This window comes from Mauremys reevesii, linkage group 4 (genome assembly GCF_016161935.1).
Source record: "Mauremys reevesii isolate NIE-2019 linkage group 4, ASM1616193v1, whole genome shotgun sequence".
NCBI classification, from domain to species: domain Eukaryota; kingdom Metazoa; phylum Chordata; order Testudines; family Geoemydidae; genus Mauremys; species Mauremys reevesii.
This window is the reverse complement of record NC_052626.1, coordinates 69,408,219-69,434,985: the sequence shown is the minus strand read 5'-3', so window position 1 is coordinate 69,434,985 and position 26,767 is coordinate 69,408,219. Positions and strand designations below refer to the sequence as shown.

Genomic DNA, 26,767 nt, shown 5'->3' with positions numbered 1-26,767 from the left:
CCCTGTTGAAAAACATTTGATCTCCTCTGTCCTTAGAATAAGCAAAATTAAATGCAGCCTGAACTCTCAATTTTATCTTGGTAGATATTTTAACCACTTTGATGCTGCCTGATAAATCAGGTCAATCTCACCTCCTCCCCCAGTACTGCCCCAATGAACAAGGTACATCAACTTTTGTCTTACTGATATTCTAAATTTATGTTGGCACTTTAAGGAATATCACCACATGAGACTACAGCAGAAGGATGGACAGAGCAAATGAGGAGCTCTGCACAGAACAAGGAAACTTGCACATCCATCCCCATTAGCTTCCAGCTGATTTTTATTAGCGAGGTTTTTTCTTTATTTATTCTTTTCTCAGATGATTAGGGTCAAATGATGATTTTACTATGGATTTTGGAAAATTTATATTATAAAAAATTTCTTAGTGATAAATTTAAAAAACCACTTGTTTCACATAATTTATTTTTTCATGTTGCTAGTGGTTATTTTTTCTGTAATACATAATGCATGCTTCTTATGAAGTTAGATTGTTTCTGCTAGGACTTTGTTCTTGTACCATGGTTTTGTGTGATTATTATAGAGCAACTTCTAACTCCATTATAAATTTTAGGCCTCAGCAAATAGATCCACATGAGGGTAGATGCCCCATGCAAACCTCAATGTTTGGAGTTGATCCACCTCACAGTAATGGAGAAACCTGCTTAAAAGTCAAGCACTGGGACATGTTTTTTCAGGAAGAGTTTTTCCTAACCAGTTTTGTTAGTTCTTTCATTTTCAAAAATGCATTTTAGTGCTAGTGAAAGTCTGCAGCCCTGGAGACCGCAGTCCTCTATTCGAAGAGCGTATACCACCACAGTGGCTCTTTGCCTGTGTGCTTCATCCCCAACTCAGAATGACCACCTCTTTGTGCGATAGGTGTTGTATCCTTGGGGGCAGCAGTTTTAGGAAGAAATCACTTGAGACACAGAGCTGTAAACCTAAATACACAACAAGAGGGGAGTTAATTCTCCTGATCTAATCATTCTTTGGCTTCTTTACCAGCAAGGGCGCCAATTTATTACCCATTGTGATAGTTTCAGTCATTTTCCCAGAAGACAGGTGTCCACATCACAAAAAATAACTACCAGTTTATTTCATACTGTCATCAGATAATAATGGCTTTCAATTACTAGTGACCTGAGTCAGATTTGAACCTGTGTTATTCTTTAATTAATATGGGGTTTACCCATATTAACTCCACTAACATGTATCAAGAAGAAAATAAGACACACTATGAAAAGGATTTATTACTCTCCAGTCTATTTCTGCAATGTTCAAATGTTTTCAGGCTTTCCCATTCCCTTGTTAAAAGTAAAATAGTTGTCATCATTTGTTGTGGTTTTTTTTCAGCCAACTCAGACTGTGATGCCTGGTCAGGTAATGCGGGTTACAACAGGAGCTCCAATCCCCTGTGGTGCTGATGCTGTGGTGCAAGTAGAAGACACAGAACTCATCAGGGAATCAGATGATGTGAGTCAGAACTAAAAACTCATTGTGCTAGTAGTTCTGTGTGCAGTAGCATGGCACTAGGGATTTCAGAGAATCATTCTGCAATACAGTGGCCTCCAGGGGGACATTGGGTCATAGCGGCCATGCCATTCGTTCTTTTTTTGCCCTATTTATTAAAATTAGAGTACCAAATCCAGAAGGAGTCAAATACGATATACCTCACTCTTCTTCCTGGAATCTCATAAACCTCTCAATATTCCAGCTTCACGTAGTATCCTAGTCCATGCATTCCTGTTGAAGGCTTATTTAGTCTCTTCCAGTATCTTGATTTGGGCTTTGAAATGCTGCAAACTCTTTATGCACTGAGAACTTGAGACTCTATATTAGTTGCATGCCCACTCGGAGCCTCAATCATCTATTGCATTGATATAAATTTCTGTTAGTGGCAGGTAATTACAGGTTTCGCACTGAGGGCCTGCCTCGGTCTTCTTAGCACAAGGAAGATAATGCTGATCCAAATATCCCACTTGTTTGCACATCCTCAGAGGAGAGATAGGATTCTGTATTCTTTACTGGTGGCTCGACCCACACTTGGTGTGTGCAGAGGTTGCATTCTCCAAACCCCGTCTCTCCTTATGTCTGACCACCGACGCCTCAGCCATGGGGTGGAGAGCTCACCTTGGAGAATACAGAACTCATGGCCTCTGGTTTCCAGAGGAACTGATGCTTTACATCAATGTGAGGAAGCTCAGGGCAGTCCAGCTGGCATGTCAGACCTTTCGGCCTCTCCTGGAGGGAAAGTGCATATCGGTCTTGACAGACAATAAAACAGTGATGTTTTATATCAACAGATGGGGGGAGCATGTGCCTCTCCCCTGTGTCAGGAAGCCCTCAAGCTCTGGGAGTTCTGCATAGCACACTCCGTACTTTTGGAAGTGTCCTATCTTCCGGGGTCACAGAACAAATTAGCAGACTATCTCAGCAGGTCTTTTCAAAATCACAAGTGGTCTATCTGCCCAGATGTAATAAGCAATAGCTGCCAATAGTGGGGAGTTCCCCAGATCGATCTGTTCACCACAATGGCCAACAGGAAATGCCTACAATTCTGCCTCTTTCTGAACCACAGCCCAGGTTTGTTGGCAGACATATTTCTGCTTCCATGGAAGGACTGTCTTTTCTACACGTTCCCTTCTATTACCGCTGATTCACAAGGTCTTTTTTCCTGAAACCTCATGCCAATAGCCGCAAGCAGAGGCGCCACTCCCTGGATGCGCGGCGTGCACTAACATTTGATATTAAATGAACTAAGCTGTTCTGCAAGTCGAACCAGCCGTCTGTTGCGGTAGCAGACAGGATGAAAGGCCTCCCAGTGTCCACACAAAGGATATCATCATGGATCACATCCTGTATCTGGCCTTGTTACGACCTGGCAAAGGTCCCTGCCCCCACTCTGACTGCGCACTCCACCAGAGCTCAGGCATTCTCAGCAGCCTTCCTGTCCCAGATACTGATCCAGGAGATATGTAGAGTGGCAACGTGGTCTTCGATCCACACCTTCAGTTCACATTACCCCAGTGACGATGCAGTATTCGGCAGGACTGTGCTTCAATCAGTGATTCTATGAACTCCGACCTCATCTCCTAGGTAAGGCTTGGGAGTCACCTAATTGGAATCGATATGAGCAAGCACTCGAAGAAGAAGAAGAAACGGTTATTTACCTTCTCGTAACTGTTGTTCTTCGAGATGTGTTGCTCATATCCATTCTAAACCCACCCACCTTCCCCTCTTTTTGAGTATTTAGCAAGAAGGAGCTGGAGAGGTGGCGGGTCGGCAGGGCCCTATATGCAGCACCATGAAGGTGCGACTCTAGGGGGCTCCAGAGCTGACCCAGTGGATGCTGCTAGGGGAAAAACGTTCCAGCAAACTGTGCACATGACACATACACACCTAATTGGAATGGATATGAGCAACACATCTTGAAGAACAACAGTTACAAGAAGGTGAGTAACTGTTTCTTGGTGTAGGAAGAGCAAATCTGAACACACACTTCTCAGAGCTGATGGTTATCTTACGAACTCACTCTACACGTCAACTTGGTGGAACTCAGGGCAGTCAGGAATACCTGTCTCCATTTTATGCCATTGATCGGGGCAAATATGTTAAGATCATGACGGATAAAGAGTCATGCATGGTTTATAGCAGTTGTCAAGGGGGAGCAAGATCACCCCTCCCTTTGCACTGAAGCAATGAGACTCTGGAATTGGTGCAGATGAAATCACATCAGCAGCTTACCTTCTGGGCATTTGAAACATCACCACAGATACCCTTAGCAGACGCTTCTCCAGGATCACAAGTGGGAGATGGATTCCCTTTTGCCCCACCACTGATTTCAATGTTGGGGCATCCCACAGATAGAACTGTTCACCATGATCAGAAACCGGAAGTGCTTCCAGTTCTGCTCAAGAGGGGGTCTGGGTCACCACTCCTTGGGAGATGCTTTTCTCCTTCATTAGACATTGAGTCTCTTGTATGTGTTTCCTCCAACTCCTAATATCCAAGCTGCTGATCAAGATAGGGAAAGACAAAGCCAGAGTTCTTCTGGTGGTTCCAACATGGCCAAGACAGGCATGGTTTTCTTACCTCATCCAGTTGGCTGCCTACCAACTGATCACCCTCCTGACCATCCCTCATCTTCTCTCTCAGGATGCCAGTAAAATTCTTCACCCAACCTCAAGATTCTTCACCTCAGAGCATGGCTGATCAATGGTTCGCGGGAGGAAGTGAGAAGTGAGATTATTGTTACATAATAGGAAGCAGTCTATCTGTAATAGCTACAAAAGTGAATGAGATTCAGTCACTGGTTTGACCTAAGAAACCTTTCTCCTGCATCCTCTTCACTGTCAGATATACTAGATTACATCCTAGAACTGAAGAAGCCAGGTTTGTCTTTGAGTTCCATTAGGATACATTTGGCAGCCATTACAGCCTTCCATTTCTCAGTGGAGGGCTTCTCAGTGTTCATACATCTGATGATGGGGAGATTTCTCAAGGGTCTGGGGAATCTCTTTCCACGAGCCAAACATCCTGCCAAGGTTTGGGACCTTAACTTGGTGATTATATGCTTTATGAGACCTCCCTTTGATCCAGTGGCAACCTATCAACTTATCTAGAAAAATGGCCTTCCTGGTAGCCATTACTTCTTCACAAAGAGTTGGAGAGTTAGGGGCTCTGATGGCATATCCCCCCTTCACAGTATTCTTCAAGGACAAGGTCACATCGTGACCACATCCCAAATTTTTACTGAAGGTGTCATCTAACTTCCACATTAAACAGTCTATTCATCTTCTAGTGTTCTTTCCTAAACCACACCTGAACAAGGAGGATGTGGTATCACATACACTCAGTGTCAGAAGTGTATTAGTCCTGTCCAACTAAAAGGCTAAGTCATTTAGAAAATTTCCCTGATTCTTTGTCTATTGTGGACAGAGCTCCAGTTTCAAAGCAAAGACTCTCTAGATAGATATCTGGCTATATTACTTTTTGTTATCAATCTAATGATCTCCAACCTCCTTCTTGAGTACTAACCCATTCAACTCTCTTGCTACTTAAGTAGCCTTTCTTATGAATATTCCCATTGCTGAGGTGTGTAGAGCCACAACTTGGACCTCCATACACACCTTTTCTGAACATTATGCAATAATTCATGACTCAGTTTCTGATGCTGTGCTGTCTTTGATCTTGGACTTGACTCCAAAGTGCCCCCCACTTAGAGGGTTCTGCTTGAACCAGATTGAGCACCCATAGGGACACTTCTCAAAGAAGGAGGAGAGGTTACAGACTCTGTGCAGTAACTGTAGTTCTTCAAGATGTGTCCCCCTATGGGTACTTCATTACCTTCCCTCCTTCCCCTCTACTTCGGAGTTCTCTGATGTGGAGCTTTGTGGTAGTGAAGAAACTGAGGGAAGTTCACCTGTGCAGCTCTACAGAGCCATGGTGTAGAACACGAGGTGGAATAGAGCATGTCCGTGGCCCGAATGAGCACTGCTACCTGACATCTCTTATCAAAGGCACATGGGGTGTGTGGGCACCTGAAGGGGGGCACCCATTGGGACAACATCTTGAAGAACTACAGTTACTGCACAGGGTGAGTAAGCTCTCCTTCTGGATCATATGACCTCATGCACTTATGTAATACAGCAGGCCGGACTTGACCTATGTTCCATGCAGAATAGCATGTGGACATGAGAATGCAGATCGCCCCAAGAAGTCCTCTAATTGCTATCTTGGTGGAAGACCCTTTCCAGGTATGCAAAGGAGTGCTGTTTCCTCCTCCTTTGCCTACAGAATGTTAGGAACCATTAGGAAAGGGATTGATAATAACACAGTAAATATCACATAAATCCATGGTGTGCTCACACCTTGAATACTGTGTGCAGTTCTGGTTTCCCCATCTCAAAAAAGATATATTAGAATAGGAAAAAGTACAGAGAAGGGCAACAAAAATGATTGGGGTATGGAACAGCTTTCATATGAGGAAAGATTAAAAAGACTGGGACTGTTCAGCTTGGAAAAGAGACGACTAAGGGGGTATATGGTAGAGGTCTATAAAATCATGAATGGTATGGAGGAAATGTTATTTACCCCTTCTCATAACATAAGAACCAGGGGTCACCCAATGAAATTTAATAGGCAGGATGTTTAAACCAAACATAAATAAGTACTTCACAGAACACACAGTAAACCTGTTGATTTCATTGCTGGGAGATGTTGTGAAGGCAAAAAGTATAACTGAATTCAAAAAAGAATTTGATAAATTCATGGAGGATAGGTCCATCAATGGCTATTAGCCAAGATACTCAGGGATGCAACCCCATGCTCTGGTGTTCCTAAACCTTTGATGGCTAGAAGCTGGGACTGGACAACAGGGGATGGATAAATTGCCCTGTTCTATTCACACCCTCTGAAGAATCTGGCACCAGCCACTGTCGGAAGACAGGATACTGGGCTAGATGGACCATTGGTCTGACCCATTATGGCCATTCTGATGTTCTTATGTTCTGTCTATACCATCTATCTATGAAAATGGTCTTTGTAGTAGCTATACCATCAGCTCTAAGGTTAGGGGAGATTCAGGCTCTCATGGCTAATCCACTGTAAACAGTGTTCAGTAAAGACAAAATGACTGCTGATATGTCTATCTAATAATATTAGATCACGTTATGAGTTAGCTAGAGGTGATCCACCCGTGCAGGTTAGAGCTCACTCCATCAGGGCTAGGAAGCTTCAACAGCTCCTCCATAGCAGTTTCATAAATTTGCAAGGAAGCAACATGGGATCAGTCTTTCATCTCGTATTATTCATTATTTGAGGCCTTAAGATCAGATTCCCACTTTGGCAGAGGTGTCCTGCAATCAATGTTTAAGACTCTTAGCACCCATGTCCTGATTATGCGTCTCTGTTTGCAAGTCACCTGGAGTGAAATATTTATGGACAATCACTCAAAGAAAGAGCGACTACTTATCTTACAGTCACTGGTTCTTCGAGATAAATTATCCACCTGGATTTCCATGATCTGTTATCTTTTCCAACTACTATGGAGTCTTAGCCCAAATGGGATTCTATGTTGTCAAAAGAATGGAGAGAGAGTGTGGCTCACTCCACCCTTCATGCCTTCAGTTTAGGGGGGAACTTGAGGGCACCCAGGATGCAAGCATGATCGCAGTGAACACTGCTAGACAAAAGAACCCAATCTCACAAACATGGGGCACATGCACACCAAAAGTGCAATCCATGTGGACAACACATCTTGAAGAACCACAGTTACTATGAGGTAAGTAATTATTCATTGTCAGAAGATTAAGATTACATTATCATAACTCCTAATTTATTGGTTTTCAGAGGTTTACGATTAGCCAATCTCCATATTCTGGGAGAGTACAAGACATCACAGGGAAACTAACTCTGCAACAGTGTTTAGGTGTGTTTAATTTAAACCAAAATCCTTTCTGCTTCTCTTTGATGTCTGTCCTGATGAAAACGCCAGATTCTCTGGCACTTTTTTTTAGAAAAGTAAAGGATAATCACAGTGGGCTTACTCCACAAAACAGGTTCTAATGTTCCACATGGCAAGGTAGGTATTTCTGAACACATAATGGCTTGCCATGTTTGCCTGCATTGTAAAACAAGTGTCTAACTCATGGTGTTGGGATGCCTCAAGTACAAAAGGTGCTAATACAAAAATAAAATTCTTCTCCATTTTCAGCACAGTACAAATTCAGTGCTGCTGACAACCTACCACTTTCTCACAGCTGAGCATTTCTATCATCCACCCACTTGCAAAGTTTATAAAATTAAATATTTATACGTATCTTGTAGTCTTTAAATTAAACTGCCCCAGTGGATTTATTGGCATTGAGCAAATCACCAGAGCATTGAAATCCTGAGTATGTGAACACAAAAGTTCTATCAGAAATCAGAGCTCAGGCTTTCCTACCACTGTCTTGTTCGCAGTACATAAACATGACATATTAACTGCTCTCTGATGTTCTGAAGATGAGAAAAGGTCCCTGCACTACAGAAATTCCAAATAACCCCACGGAAATTTGGGCCCATGAGTGGTTGCTAGGGTGAGTTTTTCCTTATTGCCTATCTGTTGGCGTAGTGCCATATGCTTTACTACGCTTCTTGATTTTCTCCCTGAAGAGGCTACTTCTGAAAAGGGGAAAGAATCCCTGTGGTAAAAAAGATCAACACACAATCCAAGGATATTGTATGGGGAAGACACATAAACAGCAGTCATAAAAAAGCAAGGCAAAACTATGTATTCAGTGCAGGTCCCTTCCAGTGAGCTCAGCTGGAAAGTTATTATTTTAAACTCTTTAAATTAGAGCACACATTGTAATGCACTCATGATCAGCAGATCAAGAGAACCAAGAGGATACTTGAACCATAATATGACAGAATAATCGCTGCTGTGAAGAGATCAGACTGTGGCATGGCCATTTTGTGAACCATTAAGAAACAGTGAAGACTGGTGAGAAATAAAAGCTGATTAATTTTGTTTGGTTAACACATTTGGAATTGTGTGACTTTTTTTTTTTTTTAAAACAGGGCACTGAAGAGCTAGAAGTACGAATTCTGGTGCAGGCTCGACCGGGTCAAGATATCAGGTCTGTAAATAACCTAGTTTTAAAATACTCTAATATCTCTTTAGAGAATATAATGCATAGTGCATTTTATAGTCATTGTTTTACAATAGCACTGAAATTTTGAATTTATGACCAGGGCACAGATGCACACTCCTCGCATGGATCTTGACCAGGTAACGAGAGTAATTTTGAATTATATTCTATTTTTCTTTTCTTTTTTTATGATATGGTTTTCAGACCTATAGGACACGACATTAAAAGAGGTGAATGTGTGCTGGCTAAGGGAACCCACATGGGTCCATCGGAGATTGGTCTCTTAGCGACTGTTGGGGTAACAGAAGTAGAAGTTAACAAATTTCCAGTCGTTGCAGTCATGTCAACAGGGAATGAGGTAAGAAAAATATCTTTAAACTCAAGACTTTTAAAATTACTTTCTTCTGCAGGCACAGGAGTAGTATTTTGGATAGTAATTCCCATCCTAATTCCAATTGGGCCTGTTTTAGTGGTGCTGAGCACCTAAGGATCAGGGAAGCAGTTCACATGTTTATGTATAAAAGCTCCCTAACCCTCTACACACAGGTCCCAAAAGAGATGATGCCTACTCTTAGCAGGTATATAGTGTAGGAAGGAGCTGTGCATGAGACTGGTCTCTGCCAGAATATCTTTTTTAGCGTATGATACAATAACTGTAGTCCTACACATGTTTTGTTTGCAGAGGCTTCAAATGCACTATAAAACCCAAATCCTCAGTAAAACTAGATGTTATTTCTTCTAGTATGTTCACAGAAATATAAACAGCATCCAATTGGCCTGTAATTGTTCTCTTATTTCTAATACTCTTTGCAAAAGTTTCAAAATTAGAAACATGATTGTCAAAGGATTTATGAAAGACAAGGTGGGTAAGGTAGTATCTTAGTTGGTCCAATAAAAGATATTACCTCACCCATCTTGCTGTCTAATATCCTGGGACCAACACGGCTACAACAACACTCCATTCAAAGGATTTATACTAATACCAGGGGAATTTTTAAACACCTGGTTTAGGTACTTGTGGGCAATAGCCTGGTGTGGAAGATGATGGATTTGGACCAATCTCTATAAAGGACAATTTATATCTTTAATTGAATTAAAAGTCTTCATCTTTACCAATTAGAAGATCACTTTTATTATTGTAGCAACTGTGCTGTATTTAAAAAATTCAGTTACCTCAAACGTGCATTTTGACCTAACATCTTGACTATGCTCTTCGGAGGCAAACCTTTTGAAGTCTAAACACTAATATAAACCCCTGGCTGTATTCTCATCCTATTGAAAGCCTTTGATGTGTTTAAGTTTTAAATCTTTGATATGTAAAATAGAGCCATAAAAATAAAGCTCTGTTCACATTTGTCCAAACCATTTCTGGTTGATGCATCCTGTTGAAATACTTAATGCTTACACAACCCCAGTGAAAGTTATTCTGTGACTGCAGAATGCCAACCCACCTTAGGCTGCAATCTTAACAGATATCCTAAGATAGGCAGGAGTAAGCTGGGCAGTAGATACCTCCAGAGAAAGTCCAGGGTGCCCCAAGGAGTAGTGGTGATGAGTTAGTAAGTGAGACTCTTTCCTGTGAGCATCTTTTATATAACATTTTATACCTAGATCCTGCCTGCTTGTGTTCTTTAAACATCCTGTGGAACTTTTCACAAGAACGGGGTGCTAGTCACAGTGTTGTGACCTAGCCAAGTTCAAACTTGAGTTATTGTATTCTTTCTACCTAACATCTTCACTGTAATTTCAATTGAAATAGCATTCTCCTTCACCTCCTGTCCTCAACAGCTGCATTGCTGCATGCTGTTAATCAGCACTACGGTCCATCCCAAAGGCCGAGGTGTTTCAGACATGGCTGAAAGGATTCCTAGTGTAAAACGTGTCTGTATGTTTGTTAGATGCTTTGGCATCCTTCAAGATGAAAGATGCTATGTAAATGGAAGATCATCATTATCATCATTGCCAGCTTTCTACCCCTTAAAAATAGATGTTATGTTGTGAATTACATGGTTGGCATTTGAAGCTGTGCTTACGTTTTCATCTGTTAGGCTACTGTATGTTTCCACATTTAAAATGTGTCTTTCAAAGTGAGTAGACAGTAGACTTTATTATTCTTGGTCACTGCAGCATCAACATAGATCCTTAAAGTTTTAGTAAGATAAGAACAAGCAGATCTGTCCATCAACCTGGAAATAGTTACAAATTTAGAGTTTGTGATTTGATTTTTACTGCGTGGGGTTGGAAGCCTGATACCCCATGAAAAGAGGGTTTGCAGACATGGATGCACTGAAACAATTTAAGAGCGAAAATCCTAGAAAAACTAATTATTTTGCTTTACCAGTGTCTCAGCCACGTCTTTTTGGCTTAAATTGCTGCATAGTCTGAATTCACAGAACCTATTTACAGACACACTCTGACTTGTCATAGGTGTCTGTCAGCAGGAACCATATCCTACTTCAAAAGCAAGAAGTTTCCCATGAGCAAAGGCACATAACACTCTGAGGAGATTGACTGGTAATGTGGCTCTGTTTTATAGTTGTTGAATCCTGAGGATGACCTCTTACCAGGAAAGATCCGAGACAGTAACCGTTCAACTCTCCTAGCTACAATTCAAGAACATGGCTACCCAACAATCAACTTGGGAATTGTGGGAGATAAGTAAGTACCACGTGTTAATAAAGATTACCATTTGTTGTCACTTCATGTTCACGTAGTGCAGTTTAACGCAGCAGTGGGGAAAGAAAATATGGCAGAAGCTGCATTCACTATGCAGCTCACTTCAAGTGCCACAGCATTGTGAGAGTGCTCATTTTGGAGGAGGAGTATTTTTATTTTTCTTCCCAGTATAGAGTTTAACAAGCCCCATCTTAGTAGTAAGAGGAATAGTCTGATAAGGATGTTTTTAGTGAGAGATGTTTATCTTGTTTAGTCCTCCTCTTGTTGTACAATTCTAGCATTGTCTCTACTCCCTGCAGTATGGGCTGAGTATAAATTAGGACAGGATAACACCACCAGCAGTTGAATGGTGAAGTGTTTTGGTATCTATTGATGCAGCCTTATCATGGATATAAGCACACTGTATTTAATAAGGCAAGAACCTGCATCTGGGGAATATATGCTACAGAAATTCCAGTTCCTGATCTTTAAGAAGGTGTCTGTCACACAGTTTATTTTCCATATTAAGATTAATTTAGAAGGTTAACTTTTTGTCAGACTTCTCGAATTACTGTCTTATGGACAAGGCCTCACTCTTGACTGTGGGGTACTGCTAAAACAGAATTCCAGAAATGCATCTGAGTATGCAGAAAGTTTTTCAGTGCTGTCCTCCAGTGAGCTCTCTGTTTTGACTGCTGTTACACTTCTGAGAGCAAGTCCTTTTATTCATCTGACAATAATTTCTCCTTGGTTCTAACTAGGAGAGTTCTGCTTTTGAGAGCTCTAGCAGAAATGTTAGCAGCCTTTGGTGCAAAAGGTGCTAGATATGTCAATGTGAATCCAGAGCTTCCATGTCAGGAGCACCAATTCTCAGGATGCAAGCTTGTGCCTCAGTACAAAAAAAGGTCCAGCTGTGCCAAGAGATCCTACACCTGCTGATACAGGGCAAGAGGAATGCTCAGCTGGTACACAGCACTTTGTGGCAGCCTCATAGATCATCATGACTGATCATGGCGGCTGAGTATATACTAAGTCTCTGGAATCATCAGCCCGGTCTCTGGATATGAATATGTATGTGGGAGGGGGTGTTAGAGAATCTGGATATTTCAGTAAAGAGCTGTCTGAAATCAAATGCATGAGAGGATTCATCTGATGCCAAATACATATTCTGAATTGAGGAGCACCAAGAAGGTAACTCTTCATGGGATGATACTACCTTTCCCTAGTTTTTCTGACATAAATCCAAGATGGATGATTTTTAGTTGAATTACAGTACTGTGCCCCAGAATCCAATGCTGTGCCTTTGGATTCATTCAGAATAAATGTTTACCAGTCTATGGTTACAACCCTTCAGATCATGTACTGCCAAGGCTTCATATCCAACAGTCAGATGAAACTATCAAAGAAAGCCTTTACGCTGTTCAGTTCTTTTCATCCTTCCTGTAATCTAATCCAGAAAGGTGTAGATTTAGCTTGGGCAGCTTTTGATGTGAGTGACATCATTTCAGAGACCACTGCCTAGAGGTGGATGCCCACAAGTTTGCTTCGCTGCAGACCTCTGAATTCCAGCAAAAGGTTCAGAGAGAGCCCAAGGATCTACAATACACTAGAGAGAATTTGTTTTGGGGATCAAATGGAACCTCACTGCAGAAGACAAAGGAAACAATGGCTGTATTGGGTTCTCTTGGACCCGTGTCTTCTCCTTTCAGTCCCTTGTTCAAGGGAGGAAACGGAAAGTCTCCACTTTAAAACCCAGGTCTCAGATTAACATATGGCTTCAAGGATGCTTAGTTTCACCTGCACAGGACACTTGGCTTCAGCAGCCTCTTTCAGCAAGCATCAAAACCCAAAGGGTTTTTATAGGTTAACTAAATGCTCCAGAATCCTTCAATTACCAGTAGTCTGCCAGGACCTATTTGTCAGAGGTTGACCTGGAGCCTTTTACCCATGATGGCCCTGGTCACTTCTGACACATGGGTCATGAGCATTGTTCTTTGAGGCTACAAGATCAGATTTTCCCACCCGCAGCCCCATCTTAAAATGCTCTTGGGCTCCTTTAGATCAGGAAAAGATGATGCAGGAAATCCAATCTGTCCTGAAAGAGAAAGCCTTCAGATTTGCACCATGAGGTGATAGGAATAAGGGGTTTTATTCCAAGTGCTTCTTGATAGTCAAATCTGGGGACTTTGGCTTAACCAGAATTTCAAGGAACTGAATCGCTATGTAGTCAAAGAGAAATGGTCACCCTGGGAGCCCCAAAGCCTCTTCTATGGGAGCATGAACAGCAGCGTACTTAGGACCTTGACCTGTGCACAGAAATATTTCCCAAGCAACAGAAGTACCTCATATTTCTTGAAGGAAACAGCATAACCTATTTTATGTGTTTGCCTTTTAGACCAGTATAGGCTGGTCTTTGGCAGTTGTCATGGCCTAATCGCACAGGATGGGAATTAATGTGTTCCCCAACTTGGATGATTGGCTGATGAAGGACACCATTCTCTAGTGTATCAAAAGATTAATAGCTATCACCACTGCTTTGGAGTTAGTAGGGTTCACGATAAACTACCCAAAGCCCCAACTTGTCCCCAGCAGACAACTGGGGTACCTAGAAACCCTGCTAGAAACAACTCAACTCAAAACCTCCCTGTCCCAACACAGGATCCAGGATATCACCAGTCTGGCAGAAAGGATATGGATAAGTCAGCAGGTCACATTTTGAAACATACTATATGAATGTTGTTTCTAGAAAACACATCTGTATTCATAGGACAACTCCATATGCAGTAACCACAGTGGATCTTGAGATCCCAGTGGAAGCACGCCTCACAAAGACTTTCACATTGCATCCAGGTAAATCCAGATAATGGATCTCCTTTGAACCTGTCTAGCCTGGTGGAAGTCCAGGGCACTTTTCAAACAGGAATGGGCTTCTAAAACCCTCCTGTTCAAATCACAGTGACCATCAGTGCTTCCAGCCTGAGATAGGGAGCTAACACAAAGGGACTCTACAAGCAGGGAAGCTGATCTCTACAGAAACAACTGCACATAAATTATTTGGACATAAGTGGAATCATGTAGATCACAAACCTAATATCCCAGAAGGTGGCACTTGTTCAAATGGACAATCGCATCACCATACTTTACATAACCAAGCCAGAAGGATCACACATTCCATACCTGACAGGGGAGAAAATGACACACAGGCTGAGTTAGTCTGTAACAGATCCTCCTGAGCGGTCTCTGGATCAGGGAGTGCCAGATCAGCTCTTCCTCCATCTAGGGATACTGGAGGTGCCACTCATTTGAACAAGAAACTGCCAGTGTTCTCATCATGGCACCAAAAAGAAACTGCATTAGCAGTGGATTCCATCCTCTGATAATGAAGCTCCTGCCCATCAGTCCCTCTGGCAGCACCAGCTCTGGCAAACCTAAGAAGAGAGAAATGCTTAATTTTCCTTTTAGCCCCATACTGTCCCAAACAGGTCTGATTCTAAAATCTTTTGCCATTGGCTAAAGGGGATTCCATCAAACTGAGATTCTGACCTCAGATCATCATGCAAAACCATTGCGCCTCACGCGATCCCAATCAGGAAGCCCTTGTCCTGACAGGGTAGAGCTTCGTATACACAGTGTGTCTAAGCAGGTGATTCATGTCCTCCTGCCATCATGGAAACCTTTTGCAAGGACCTACAATTCCAAATAGAAAAGAAAATTTGCAATGTGATATAATTTGGCCCTGGGGAACCTCTTTACTTTTCAAGCACAAAAGTTGTTTGTCAGAACCTAGCTTAAAACAAAGTAAACTCCATCCAAGTATGTCTCACCGCTTTTTAGGCCTCTCAGTCAAAGGTAAACAAGTGTCTCTGCAGCCCCTTACTCTCAAGTTCATGAGGGGCTTGACCTTGACCTCCCCCCATTAAAAAGCCCCTTGCGTCTTGGGATAATAATATGATCCTGACTAAGCTGATGAACATCTGTTTCAACCACTGAGTTTGATACTTGGAAAGTCATTTTTCTGGAGACAGTCAAGCCCATCAAGAGAAATTTGGGGCCCCGGTACATCATGTTTGCTGGATCCCCACCTCCTCCCATTTCAACCTACTTACAGACATTTTGAGTTGGCCCCTGAGTGCAGGGCCCCAGTACAGTTGTTCTCCCTTTTCTCCACTCTGATCAGCCCTGGACGCGGTTAGTACAGCCTAAAGAATTACTAAGCTTCCAGATCTAGAGAATGACTACTGAACTTTATTATTTGGTGCTGTGGACTCAGCTGAGATTCCTCATCAAATAACGTTATTCCACTTAAGTGAGCCTATCATCCTCAGGAGCTGCGCCAGAGTTTCTGGCGCCCTAGGCAGAATTCGGGGGGCGGCATTTTGTGCACTCCTCATGGGGTGCGCGGGAGCTTCCGGTTCCACTCCCATCGTGCCGCTGAAGAAGGACCCTCCACCGAAATGCCGCAGGCAACAGCAGCAGTCATTGAGCTGCTCAATTGCCTGCTGCTGTTTTCCGCGGGACGTCGGCAGAAGGTCCTTCTTCGGCGGTGCAACAGGAGCAGAACCGGAAGCTCCCGTGCGCCCCGTGGGGAGCGCACAAAATGCTGCCCCCCAAATCCTGGCGCCCTAGGCAACTGCCTAGTGTCGCCTAATGGAAGCGCCAGCCCTGATCGTCCTTATAACATTATTTCCACACCAAATGCCCATGCTTGGGGAGGCTTTTTCTGTATATTTGTCAAAATGTCCTTGGGGTTCTTCTAGGGTCAAACAATTTACTTTAGAAAACCACCCAATTGTTTTTTTTTAACATTTTATGCTAATTCATGGTGCAGTGCTGTTACCAAGAAGACAGCGTCTACATGGGTATTTGAGTGTGTTTCCTTTTGTAATGACATGATTTGACTTAACCCCGGAAGGCCACATCAAGACACATTTGGTCCCAGGCAAGATTGTGACTACTGTGTCTCAGAGGCCTTGTTTAGAGCAGGATTTTGATGAGTTAGCTAACACATGTTAAAAGCCTAATGTAGACAAGGCAAATACGCCTCTAATGTGTTTAGTTGGTATAGTTAAAGCCTCGGTTCCCTCATATCTAAAGCCTAGGGTTTATATAAATCCTGGGAGATATCTTTAGAGAGAGGAAATTCCATCTGCTTCTTTGAAGAGATTATTGTGACACAATTCTCCCTTCACATTTTGGGAATTATATTCTTTTAGTATTTCCCTGCTTATACCTACTTATTATTTTTTTTCTTTTTCTGGGGCATACTTTTTTAACTTGAATAATTTTTGAATTACCTTATCATCACGGGAGCGTCACTTCCTATGCAACTGAACAAACTGATTGGAAGGTTTAGAGGACAACATTTATATACTGCAGGGTTTGGCACGTAACATGCAGTAGGGGGCACAGATCCTAATGTAACTTAATGGTGCTCTCCAAGATCAGAATTCTTTAAGGACTGTAGAAGTTCTACCAACCTCATATTAAGGAGCTAAAAATCAAGAGTGAGAATCCTTTTGGAATGATATCTGCAGAGAAACAGTTTTTCAGGTAAGTATTTTTCTCTTTCAACTCAATTTTATGAACCATTCACAGGTGTTAATTTAACAAAATAGCTCATCCAGATTAAGGATATTCCTGTTGGCAGCTACTCCATAGCCCAATACTGTACGGTGAATGTATGCACATTCCAGTCAAATATTTGAAAGAATCAGGAGATGCTTGAATATCATGATGGTCACTGCAGTGCACTTTAAAATCATTTTTATCACTTGTGCAGTTTTCAATGGTCCACTCAAAATTGGACATAAAGCCACGCTGAGTACTTTGCCACTTACTCTATCTTTTGACTTCAAATCTATACCTACATTTTATTTATTTTCATTATTTCATTATTTATTTCAGTGTTATTAAAACAATTTCTGAGCTTCTCTCCATTGTTTGTGTCCATTCTCTTGGCCTACTTATAAGACTTGGTATGCAAAAAAATCAAAATATCAATTCACAAAACACGTCTATCTGCAGTGAAAGTTCAGGAGGTCTGGAATACCAGAGAAGAAGAACCAACCTGAGAATGAAGTGGGACTGAACCTAGGCTAAAAACTAAGCCTCCCTCCCGGTATATGAAACCATATTGTTTGAGGAGCAGACATTTCAAAAGTTATTCTAAGAGGTGAGGCAGAATGAAAAGAAACTCCTGCAAGACAAGCCCAAAAACAGAGCACACAGCAACAAAGCCCAGAAGCCTAGAATCTTTTATCTTTTGTTCTTGACCTGGTTTCCTACATCTCCAGCCCTCTGGTTTCCCAGATCCACTTCTTGCTAATATAGTCTAAGGGTGACCTTCATGCTGAAGGTGATATACAAATGCTACTTTTGACTATTTTCTTCTGCATGAACAGGGTCAAAACAGGCTTATAGTTGCATTTAATTTGCTCATAATCTATGAAATTGTCATCTGATTCTGTGGAAAACTATTATTAAAAATATGTGCATCTTTGTTTTGAGTAGCTGATTGCCATTAATTATTTATCATGGAATTTGTGTGTGTGTTTGCTGCTTTTAAAAGTTTTGTTCGTGGCCTTCCTTGTATTTACTTTCTGTAAAAGTTGTACAGCTTAGCTCTGGGGAAATGTGCAATAAATTAGGCCAGTGTGGCAAAGGGTTTTTTTAACATAACCACGCTCCATTTTTAGAAGTTCTTCTGAGGGAGCCCCTTTAAAATAGTTTACTGATGGACCTCTGAATCTTAGCCTCTGTGCCTGGTGAGTTTAATTTCTTTTCCTGTTGTTTACCTCTCTTGTTTACCTCCTGTTTACATGAGAAAATTTGCCCCTTCTATGGGTTCTTTCCCCTAACTGTTGTTTCCCCTGATCATTTACACTGTAGCAGCTGTGTAATGTTAATTGCTTTCATCTGTATTTTATCCTGCAATCATGAAGGTTCATAATGGATAGAAAGGGAATTGCTACAGAATTTCATCAGATACTTCATAAACTTTACATTAAATGCGCCTTGTTGAATTGCTAAAAAATATTGCACATATTTCTTATCAGAATAGTCATAAATTCACAGGCAGCCTCTCTTTTACTTTGTGTGAAGAATCAACATATAGGGTTTTTTTGTGTCAGAAGTAATTATTTCCACACTGATGATATAGTTCTATAATGACACATTGTTTGACATAAAGCTCCCAAGGGACATCTAAATCTTAAAAATCATTGTTGCTATTATGACAGCATCACTTAATGATATCCCCAGAACGAAAAGCTTTGAAAAAGCTCCTTCTGTGTTTTAGAAGGAATACCAAGGCCTGACTCATACCAGGATTTTAGTCTATCTGAATGTTATGTTTGCCATGTTTGTAGCTATGTCTGATGCATGTAATTACCAAAATTTTAATTCACAGACCATGAAGATCACTCAGGGGTGTGTGTGACATTTTAAGGCACCTGTCACTGGAATATATATCACCCTGGGGTTAAGCAAACATACAGAATGTGGCAGCAGAACTGTAGGATCTTGTCTGCACTAAATATTAGTCTGATGTCCACATAAGACAAAATTAAATAGGTATTCCATATAGTATGATATTTATGAGTATGATTAAACAAAGGCTACTACTATCTGTTAGACATAGTGGAGAGGCAGGAATTCAAGTGCTGAGTTGTTAGTTTCTACAAAACTGTCTTCACTTCTAGATCTGCTCAAACAACATTGTTTTTATAGATTTCAGTCATAAGTTAAAGCATCCAGGGATACCCAAACCCAGTAATGATTTGAAAAAAGTTGAGGGTTCAAGGCTGTTACAAAGAGGATGGTGATCAGTTGTTCTCCATGTCCGTTGAAGATAGGACAAGAAATAATCACTTTAATCTGCAGCAAGGGAGATTTACATTGGATATTAGGAAAATCTTTTTAACTATAAGAATAGTTAAGTGCTGGAATAGGTGTCTACGGGAGTTTGTGAAATCCCTGTCATTGGAGGTTTTTAACAATAAGTTAGAGCAACACCTGTAAGGGATGGTCTAGGAGGTATACTTGGTCCTGCCTCAGTGCAAGGGGCTGGACTAGATGATATTTTGAGGTACCTTCCAACTCTACATTTTATGATTCTATGAGACATGGAGGCTCCCTCTTCTATTAAGCCCTGTCAACCAGAATATTTTCCTTTCCAAGCGTAAATGTTTTGTACATATCACAACTTTTTCATGATCATTAGACCAAACTTTAGTGCAAATGTCACTCTGATGTCATCCCTTCCTCTCTGTTTATGTGACCACCCATCTTGTTTTAATGTGTGTACTTGAACCTGAAAGCACAGAGTAACATCTAAAGGTCAGAAATAAAAGAGCTTCTAAAACTGAGATTTCTGTGCAACAGGTTATCTTCTATAGCAAGTAACAAACTATCCAATGTGGCACACACTGAGGGTGAAATTTTCACCTATAAAGAGGACCAGTCATTTTGATGGTCCTCACACAGGCATGAATTTCTCCCTGAATTAGCATTTCGGAAAACTGTTTCTGAAGAGCACAGCACAGCAACAAACAGCAAGTAAATAGTGAGGAAGGTACCACTCTTGCTATATTTGATGGTACCATGAATCTTTACAATTTTAGCTATTACACCTCCATGGTGGGAAAAAAAACACAACTCCAATCTGCTTTTGAGGCATGGGGTAAAACTTTCATAAGCCACCAAATTACTTGGGAGCCTAAGTCCCATTTTCAAAAGTGACTTAGGGACTTAGAAGCCTAAGTTCCATTGACTTTCACTTTTGAAAATGAGACAAACTCCTAAATCGTTTAGGCACTTTTGAAAATTTTATGTATGGTGTCCATTAGATGGAACAAAGTAGATAAGTAGGAATTTGAGGGGGCAGTTAAAAAGGTTTTCTCACAAGAATGAAGGTGCAAAACCATCTGAAGTAGAAAAGATTACTTGAGATTATCTTTTCCTTCTTGTAGAGAAGAAAAGGTTAATTTGAAAAACCTGGCAAAAAGTAGAGAAGAAATATGAAAAAGCAGCCTGCTGAGAAATTACCAGAATCTCTATTAGCCTACACTGAAATGTTAAAAACAGGTACTGATAATTCAAATAAAAAAACAAAACAAATTAATTAATTAGCATAACACAGTTTTCCCGTTTTAGTGTAGTGTTTCTCATGTCCAAGATTGTGAAATTACAACATAATACAAAATAACACCCACTCCCTGTTTGGCAGAAGTAATCTAAGGACCTGTCTGACTGTGGTGCATTCTCTACTTTCTTCTGAGTTAATAAAATCATATTAGATGAATTCCTAGTGGCAGGAGGGAAAAAGGATTCTGCAGCAGTTATTAAATAAAAGGAAAAGAATAACACTCATATAACTTAAAGTTTATGTTTCAGGGAGTTCTGGAGAAATCCAAGATCTCTGATTTTCAATGGTTACAATTCCCCTATAAAATAATAATATCTTAATTTAACTATTGCTCTTACATCTTCAAAGCCCTGTATTGACATTGACATTGACTGTGAGATAGCTAAATATTATCACTATTTCACAGATGTAGAACTTTGCATTGAACAAGCCACTTTACCTCTTTTCCTCACTCAACAAAGTCAGTGACAGTCTGATGACTAGAACTCAAGACTTCTTGACTTCCACACCTATACTCCAGAACATACTGTCTCACAACTTCAAAAAACTGAAAGTGAAGTTCTCCCATGAAAAGTGTCAGGAACCCACAGCTGAACCCAGACCCAGCTCATTGCTCTTAGCTGATTCAGCTAATGAATCTGGACTTCTGATTGGCGGAAGACCCTAGCAGGCACATTTTGAAATACTGCAGCAGGTCTGGGTCTCTGGCTGTTCAACAGTATTCCATGCCTGTAGCTGTGTTTCTGATCCTGCTCTCAGTGCCTTCCTTGCTCCTGTCCCATGCTCCTTGTTCCTGGCTCACAGTCCTGGTTTCCTCCCCTGGCTCCCAGTCTCTACTCCTGTCCCTGCTCTGGCTGATAGTCTGGCTCTGACCTTTGACTCCTGATTCTTGCCTCTGGCTTGCTCCCTGGACTTGGTATTTGGCTTCTGACATTCGGTTCCTGATTCCTGGCTCTCAGCTGTAGCTCATTCCCTGGGCTTGATAACTTGGCTCCTGATTCAGGTGCTGACCACTAAGCTTGGTGACTTCTGCTCCAACCACTAGGCTAGCCTCCCTGCCCACAGCCTTGTTCTTAACAAAAAGTGACTGCAAAATGGTATGGTGAGGTTCAGTGTTTTTTCCCTCTCAGTGACTCCAGATCAGATTTGTTCTGTTTACAATATAAAGCTGTTTTTCTAACTGTCAGCCCTGCAAATTCATTCTAGGATCTGAGAATCAATAACATTCTTTCCTTCTAGTAGCTATTATGCAAGGGTCAGCTATTGCATTAAAAAAGCAGTCATATTTAGATTATGAGGTGAAAGATGACAGGGCTAAATGCAAAGTAAAATTCCTCTTTTTTTCCTCTCTCTCACTCTCTTTCCTTTTTCCTGAGACTGTAAATATCAGTTTCCAAACACCTCTGTCAAGCTTTTCTAATCTTGACCTATTTAAATAGTGTAGCGTAATTACAGTCATTGTATTAAATTGTTTTTGAGGACAGTAACACAAAGCCCTTTGCTTCTCGTTGAAAAATGTTATTATATTAAAGCAATGTTGCAAGTTTACTTTTTAAAAAATTATCACTTTAGGATATTTTAACAGCAAATAACTTCTTAACCATTTGACTGCTTCTGTATCTACCAGGCAGAATGCTTCTGCTGCATTATGGAATATAGTACCTATATGTACTAACATTCCATTGATTTCAATCATATGTTAATGGATAATAGATAGTAGTATACCAGGTTCAGAAGAAAATCAGCACTGAGAGGGTTAACAATTGATGAATAATATGGCAATGATTTAGAAGGATACTAAATACTAAATACTGGATATTAGACTTTGGTTCTTTTGAAATGCTCTGTTTCAAATGAATTTAAAACTTCTTGGCCTATGAAAAGATGCTTTGGATTCCCTTATAACCAATTTTGTGTTTCTCAAATTGTAGTGAGCGATAAAACCAGTGTCCCTGTTAAGTCCATGATTTTTTGTGTTTAGCACAGTTATGAATTTAAGTTCCCAGGTTCACCTTTTGAGGGGTTGTGCAGGTTTCCCTTAAGGACAAGTATTGAAAGATCAGGTATAGAATGGTTGCTTTGAGACCAAGACAACTACAGCATATTCTGGGACCAACACAGCTACAGCACTGTGAACAGAATATTCTATAGACAATTTAGCAACCCAACTGAAAAAAAATAAATTTGGTTCTTGATGCTGCTCTCCTTTATGCTGGAGACTGGAGCAGTGACCAGGATCAGGTGGGAACTTTGAAGGTGGCTTATTACACCTCCTGAGCTGCATTGAGCCTACATCTAGAAATGAAAGTACCGGTACAGGTTGCCCTCTGACAAAAGCAGTGGAATAAGAAATAAAACACTAAGACTAAAGCTTTCTTCAAGGATGGCTGTCCAAGGAAGCCCGTCAAAGAGAAACTGAAGTCTAGATATATAGACTTCTAGTTTTTCAGAACAGCTTAGTTTCGGGATTTTTTTCATGCATGCTGACATTGTTTAGCAAGTATCTGATCACATATAACAGAAATCTTTGCTGGAATGGCTAATGAGGACAAGCTACATATCATTAAATCAATATACCTGAAAAAATCTTTGAGAAGATGGATTGTATCTGCCATATTCTTCTGCAGCATCCCTTGGCCCCTGAAAAGTATTAAACTTCTTGTTGTTCAAGGGTTGCAAAACAATTTCTTATGGTTGCTGTGTCCATTTTGGTTTCAAACATCTTATTTTAATATTCCAGAAGATGCATTTTAAAGATTTCATTATCAAGTTAATTGTCTTAAAGAAGAGGGGGAGAGAGAGAGAGAGAGAGAGATTAAAAGTACTCTTCTTTGTGAGGGAAATGAAATGTACTCATCTGTCATCTGATACCACAGAGTGAAAAATGGACTTTGGTTTGTTTTATATTTGTAGCACAAAGGGCCCCAAGCATCTGAAAACAGGGTCTCCCAGCCAAATTGACTTGACCAGGGTACATGGTAATAGGAACACCATCTCCATAAGGTAGCAATTTAAAGTAAGACATCAGCTGGTTCAAATTGGGTCCTAAAACCAGCTACCTTTCATTCTGGATACTTTTGTCTCTATTAGTCCTTCTCCCTCATAACAGCAGTTGTATCCGATAGTTTAGTAGAGGAGATCAGACAGACTCCTATGAGAATGAAGTGGTGCTGTAATCAATCACTAAGGTAGAGAAGCAGGATGGATACTGCACCTTTCTTCCTTGCAATCAAGAACATGACATTTACATGCCTTTGAACCCATTTCCTGAGGAACAAGTTAGGTTTCCTGCATGGCAATTCAATGCACAAACCACAAAACTTTAGGTCTGACCCAAAGTTTGCTTTCCCCTTCCTCTTACTTTACCTTTGTATGCCTCCACTAGGCATGTGAGAGTTAACTGTTTAGTTGAAGGCCTTCTCCAAAGATTGTCCATTTTCTGAGGTCCTTCACAAAAATCTGTGCGCTTAGCACCCTTCATTTTGATTTCTCTTGAAGTCAAGAGTGAAGAAGTTTCTTCCTAGACTCTGGAAGAAAACAAAACATGCTCATTATGCTCAGCAGCACTGTTGCTAGCAGATGGGCATGCTCAAAGTCCTCAAATGCTTCCATGGCTTCTTCACATTTCATCCATGTGAGCAGCCCTTTGAACATTCTGAGCCACTCAGGGGAATGTGGCTGGGCCTAGACCATTCCTTTCTCCCCAGGAGCCTCTCCTCTTCCCAGGCTCTTTACTCCCCTTCTGCTTCCTTTACCCTCAGGAAGCCAGATGCTTTTAAAGAAGAAGGGACACAGAGCTTCCAGAACACAGCGGAGACAGGCCTACCAGATTGGTGAGCACCATTTTTAAAAACACTTGAAACGTTCAGGCACATGCATGCTAGCAGAGGCAGGGAAAACTAGAGGCTATTTGTGCAAAGCTTTGAGCATGGAAAATACCAGTTATTGTTATACTAAATAACATTTTATCCTCGCTGGTTAAGAAGTTAGATACTGCTGCCACGGTGGTGCTGAGGACTGCTAGTACCAAATTGAATGTTTATGGCATCCAAGACTTTGATAAAGTTAATGGTATTGCAACTGTTTCACATTGTGCTAGTACTGAGAATGCTGATATTATTCACCCATACCAGGAAACAACTTTATCCTTCAGGAGTCTACCTTTTAAAGATAGTGCAAGTTAGGAATAAATGATGTGGTATGGAGGCATTCCAGAAGGGTGCTACTTCACTGAAGTCATTATTACAACTCTTTAGTCATAATCACATCCATATCATGCCACTCATTATCATGCCTGTGCTGATAATTACTCCAGTAGGTCAACTTTAGATCTCATGGAGTCCATGGAACTATCCAGGGTGGTTTCTGCCCTGAAATACATCTACTGTCATATATTGGATCTTATTTGGAGTCTGGATTAGGAAATAATGCAAGGTGAATGATGATTATACTCTTGTCATATACGGGGTTTACAGTAGACAGTGATAAAAGATGGCAAAAGCAACCTATCATAGCTTCTGTTAACAAAAGAGAACCTTTAGCATAATTTTAAATTCTACTTAAAGAGACAAGAAACCAGAAATAATTAGAAAACTCATGAAAAGCACTAAAACTCCAGGCCTGAAACCATTAATTGTGAGTAGCCTCATGAAAGTTAAGGGGACTACTTTTATAAGTAAAGGCTGCAGGGCTGGGCCATTAATTAGCCAGTAGCCATTCCTTCTGATTACAAGGTATCTGCACAACATATGAAAAATCTCACAGAAAAGACACATCTTCTCTGCACCCATAATTGGCTCAAGAATAATATCCTTAGCCCTTAGATGATGTGGATGAATTCAACAACCCACTGATCTTGTATCTGCACTTGCTAAGGCAAGATTATCATAGCTCTGTGTTCCCATCATAAAATTACCTGAACAGATCAACCCTATCAGAATCTCTCACTATGTTGTGCATATCTCAAAACTGTAGCAGCATGGTCTTCCCCTTTAAGGGTCAGGGGTCCCAGGGAGCAGCCAATCCTGTTCTATAGAGCCCAACAGGCAGTTGCTGTATTAGACTATGAGGAGGCTTCTGTGCCGTTGTCTGTTGTTTTGAAGAACTTGGCACTGATTAAATTATCAGCCCCATTTTTGTCTTGCAGCCATCTCTGAATGTATGGCATCTATCCCATCTTGCATGAGGGCTCTGGAAGAACATCAACTTTGGCACCATGTCTAGTCTTAGACCCACCTGTGCACTGTCATCTTTCTTAGTGCCAGCAACCTCTTTGGTGTTATTACTTCGTGTAGTATCAATCATCAGTAACATTCCCTTCCAACCACAGCTGAAAATGTTCCACCTCAGAAATGAAAACATTTGAGTGCATCCATATTGTCTGTGAGGAAAAGGACAAAAAAGAACTTAACAGTCTTAATGGTCTCGAGACTCATAGGTGAAAACCCTGCTAACTTTTTGAAAGAACTAAGGGACCTGCTGGTAAGTATTGTGCTGGAATCCTCAAGGGTCACTGATCTCAAATTCAGTTCAAAGACCAGGAATAACTTAGTATTTAATCTCCTGGTTCACAAAGAAACCATGAGATTATGTCAGGCTGTCTCTGGATTCTTACACTGGACCTGACCTGCAGCCTAGGACGGGCCTTTGGAGATACCACAAACACCCGACCTCTCTGGTCAGACAACTATCTGCAATCCTCAGTACAGGAGGTGAGGAGGGGTGAAAAAGGGGTGTGGCTGGAGTATACTACACTCTGGCTATCCCCAAATTGGGGCTCATAGCCAGCTGGTGAAGTTTAGAATAGCCCTCCAGCTACTCTGATCTATGCTGAAGTTGATATAGAACCAGCTCCGGCATCACTGCAACCAGCTTCCTCACGGCCCCCAGGGTGTACCCAGCCCTACAGCTCTACTTTCTATGATCTTATGAAAAAAACATTTAATTTTTTCAACCTGTAACTGTCTTGTTTTCAAGTACAGTAGCTGGAGGCCAAGAAAGATGACCCAATTCTGCCTTCGTATACACAGGCATACATCTACAGTACCTATTTTGCATGCAATTCTCCTTCTGTCTCTCTCTCTCTCATGAATTTGTAAAGCACCCATCACAATAAATTAAAAGTGGTAAATGTACACATTTTACTGGTACGGTTTTCCAAAAGAGTCCCCTCAGTGTTTGAAACATGGATGTATAAAGCCATGGCTGATGCATAAAGGAGTAAGAATGTCATAAGTGGTTTCATTAGTCATCCAACCAAAATAGCAGCATGGTAATCTGCCAACATGTTAACAAA

At 41.1% G+C, this 26,767-nt stretch overlaps 1 protein-coding gene and 2 long non-coding RNA genes across 20 annotated transcripts in view; 1 reads left to right on the top strand and 2 right to left on the bottom strand.

Moving 5' to 3' along the window:
• GPHN (gephyrin) overlaps nt 1-26,767 on the top strand; it is a 572,379-nt gene that overhangs the window by 514,989 nt on the left and 30,623 nt on the right. For 9 of the 18 annotated variants that reach the window (XR_005597335.1, XM_039533330.1, XM_039533329.1 and 6 more), the window contains 4 exons: nt 1,393-1,512; nt 8,602-8,660; nt 8,877-9,030; nt 11,209-11,330. Coding sequence is in view for 17 of the 18 variants with exons in the window: in XM_039533330.1 (XP_039389264.1) it covers nt 1,393-1,512; nt 8,602-8,660; nt 8,877-9,030; nt 11,209-11,330 (455 nt within the window). In the remaining variant the exon portion in view is untranslated. Of the gene's footprint in view, nt 1-1,392; nt 1,513-8,601; nt 8,661-8,775; nt 8,813-8,876; nt 9,031-11,208; nt 11,331-24,233; nt 24,306-25,618; nt 25,788-26,767 lie in introns of those variants that run through there. The other 9 variants (XM_039533323.1, XM_039533326.1, XM_039533324.1 and 6 more) reach the window with 3 other exon arrangements.
• Nucleotides 490-21,046, bottom strand: LOC120402871. The gene is made up of 4 exons (XR_005597338.1): nt 20,912-21,046; nt 14,871-15,014; nt 14,505-14,755; nt 490-980 (listed from the first exon to the last, which is right to left on the bottom strand). It is a non-coding gene; the product is annotated as an uncharacterized LOC120402871 (long non-coding RNA).
• Nucleotides 23,828-26,767, bottom strand: part of LOC120402870 — a 78,767-nt gene continuing 75,827 nt past the window's right edge. Inside the window, exons 5-6 of the long non-coding RNA XR_005597336.1 lie at nt 25,708-25,852; nt 23,828-23,999 (exon numbers count right to left, since the gene is read on the bottom strand). This is a non-coding gene — a long non-coding RNA (uncharacterized LOC120402870). The remainder of the gene's footprint in view (nt 24,000-25,707; nt 25,853-26,767) is intronic.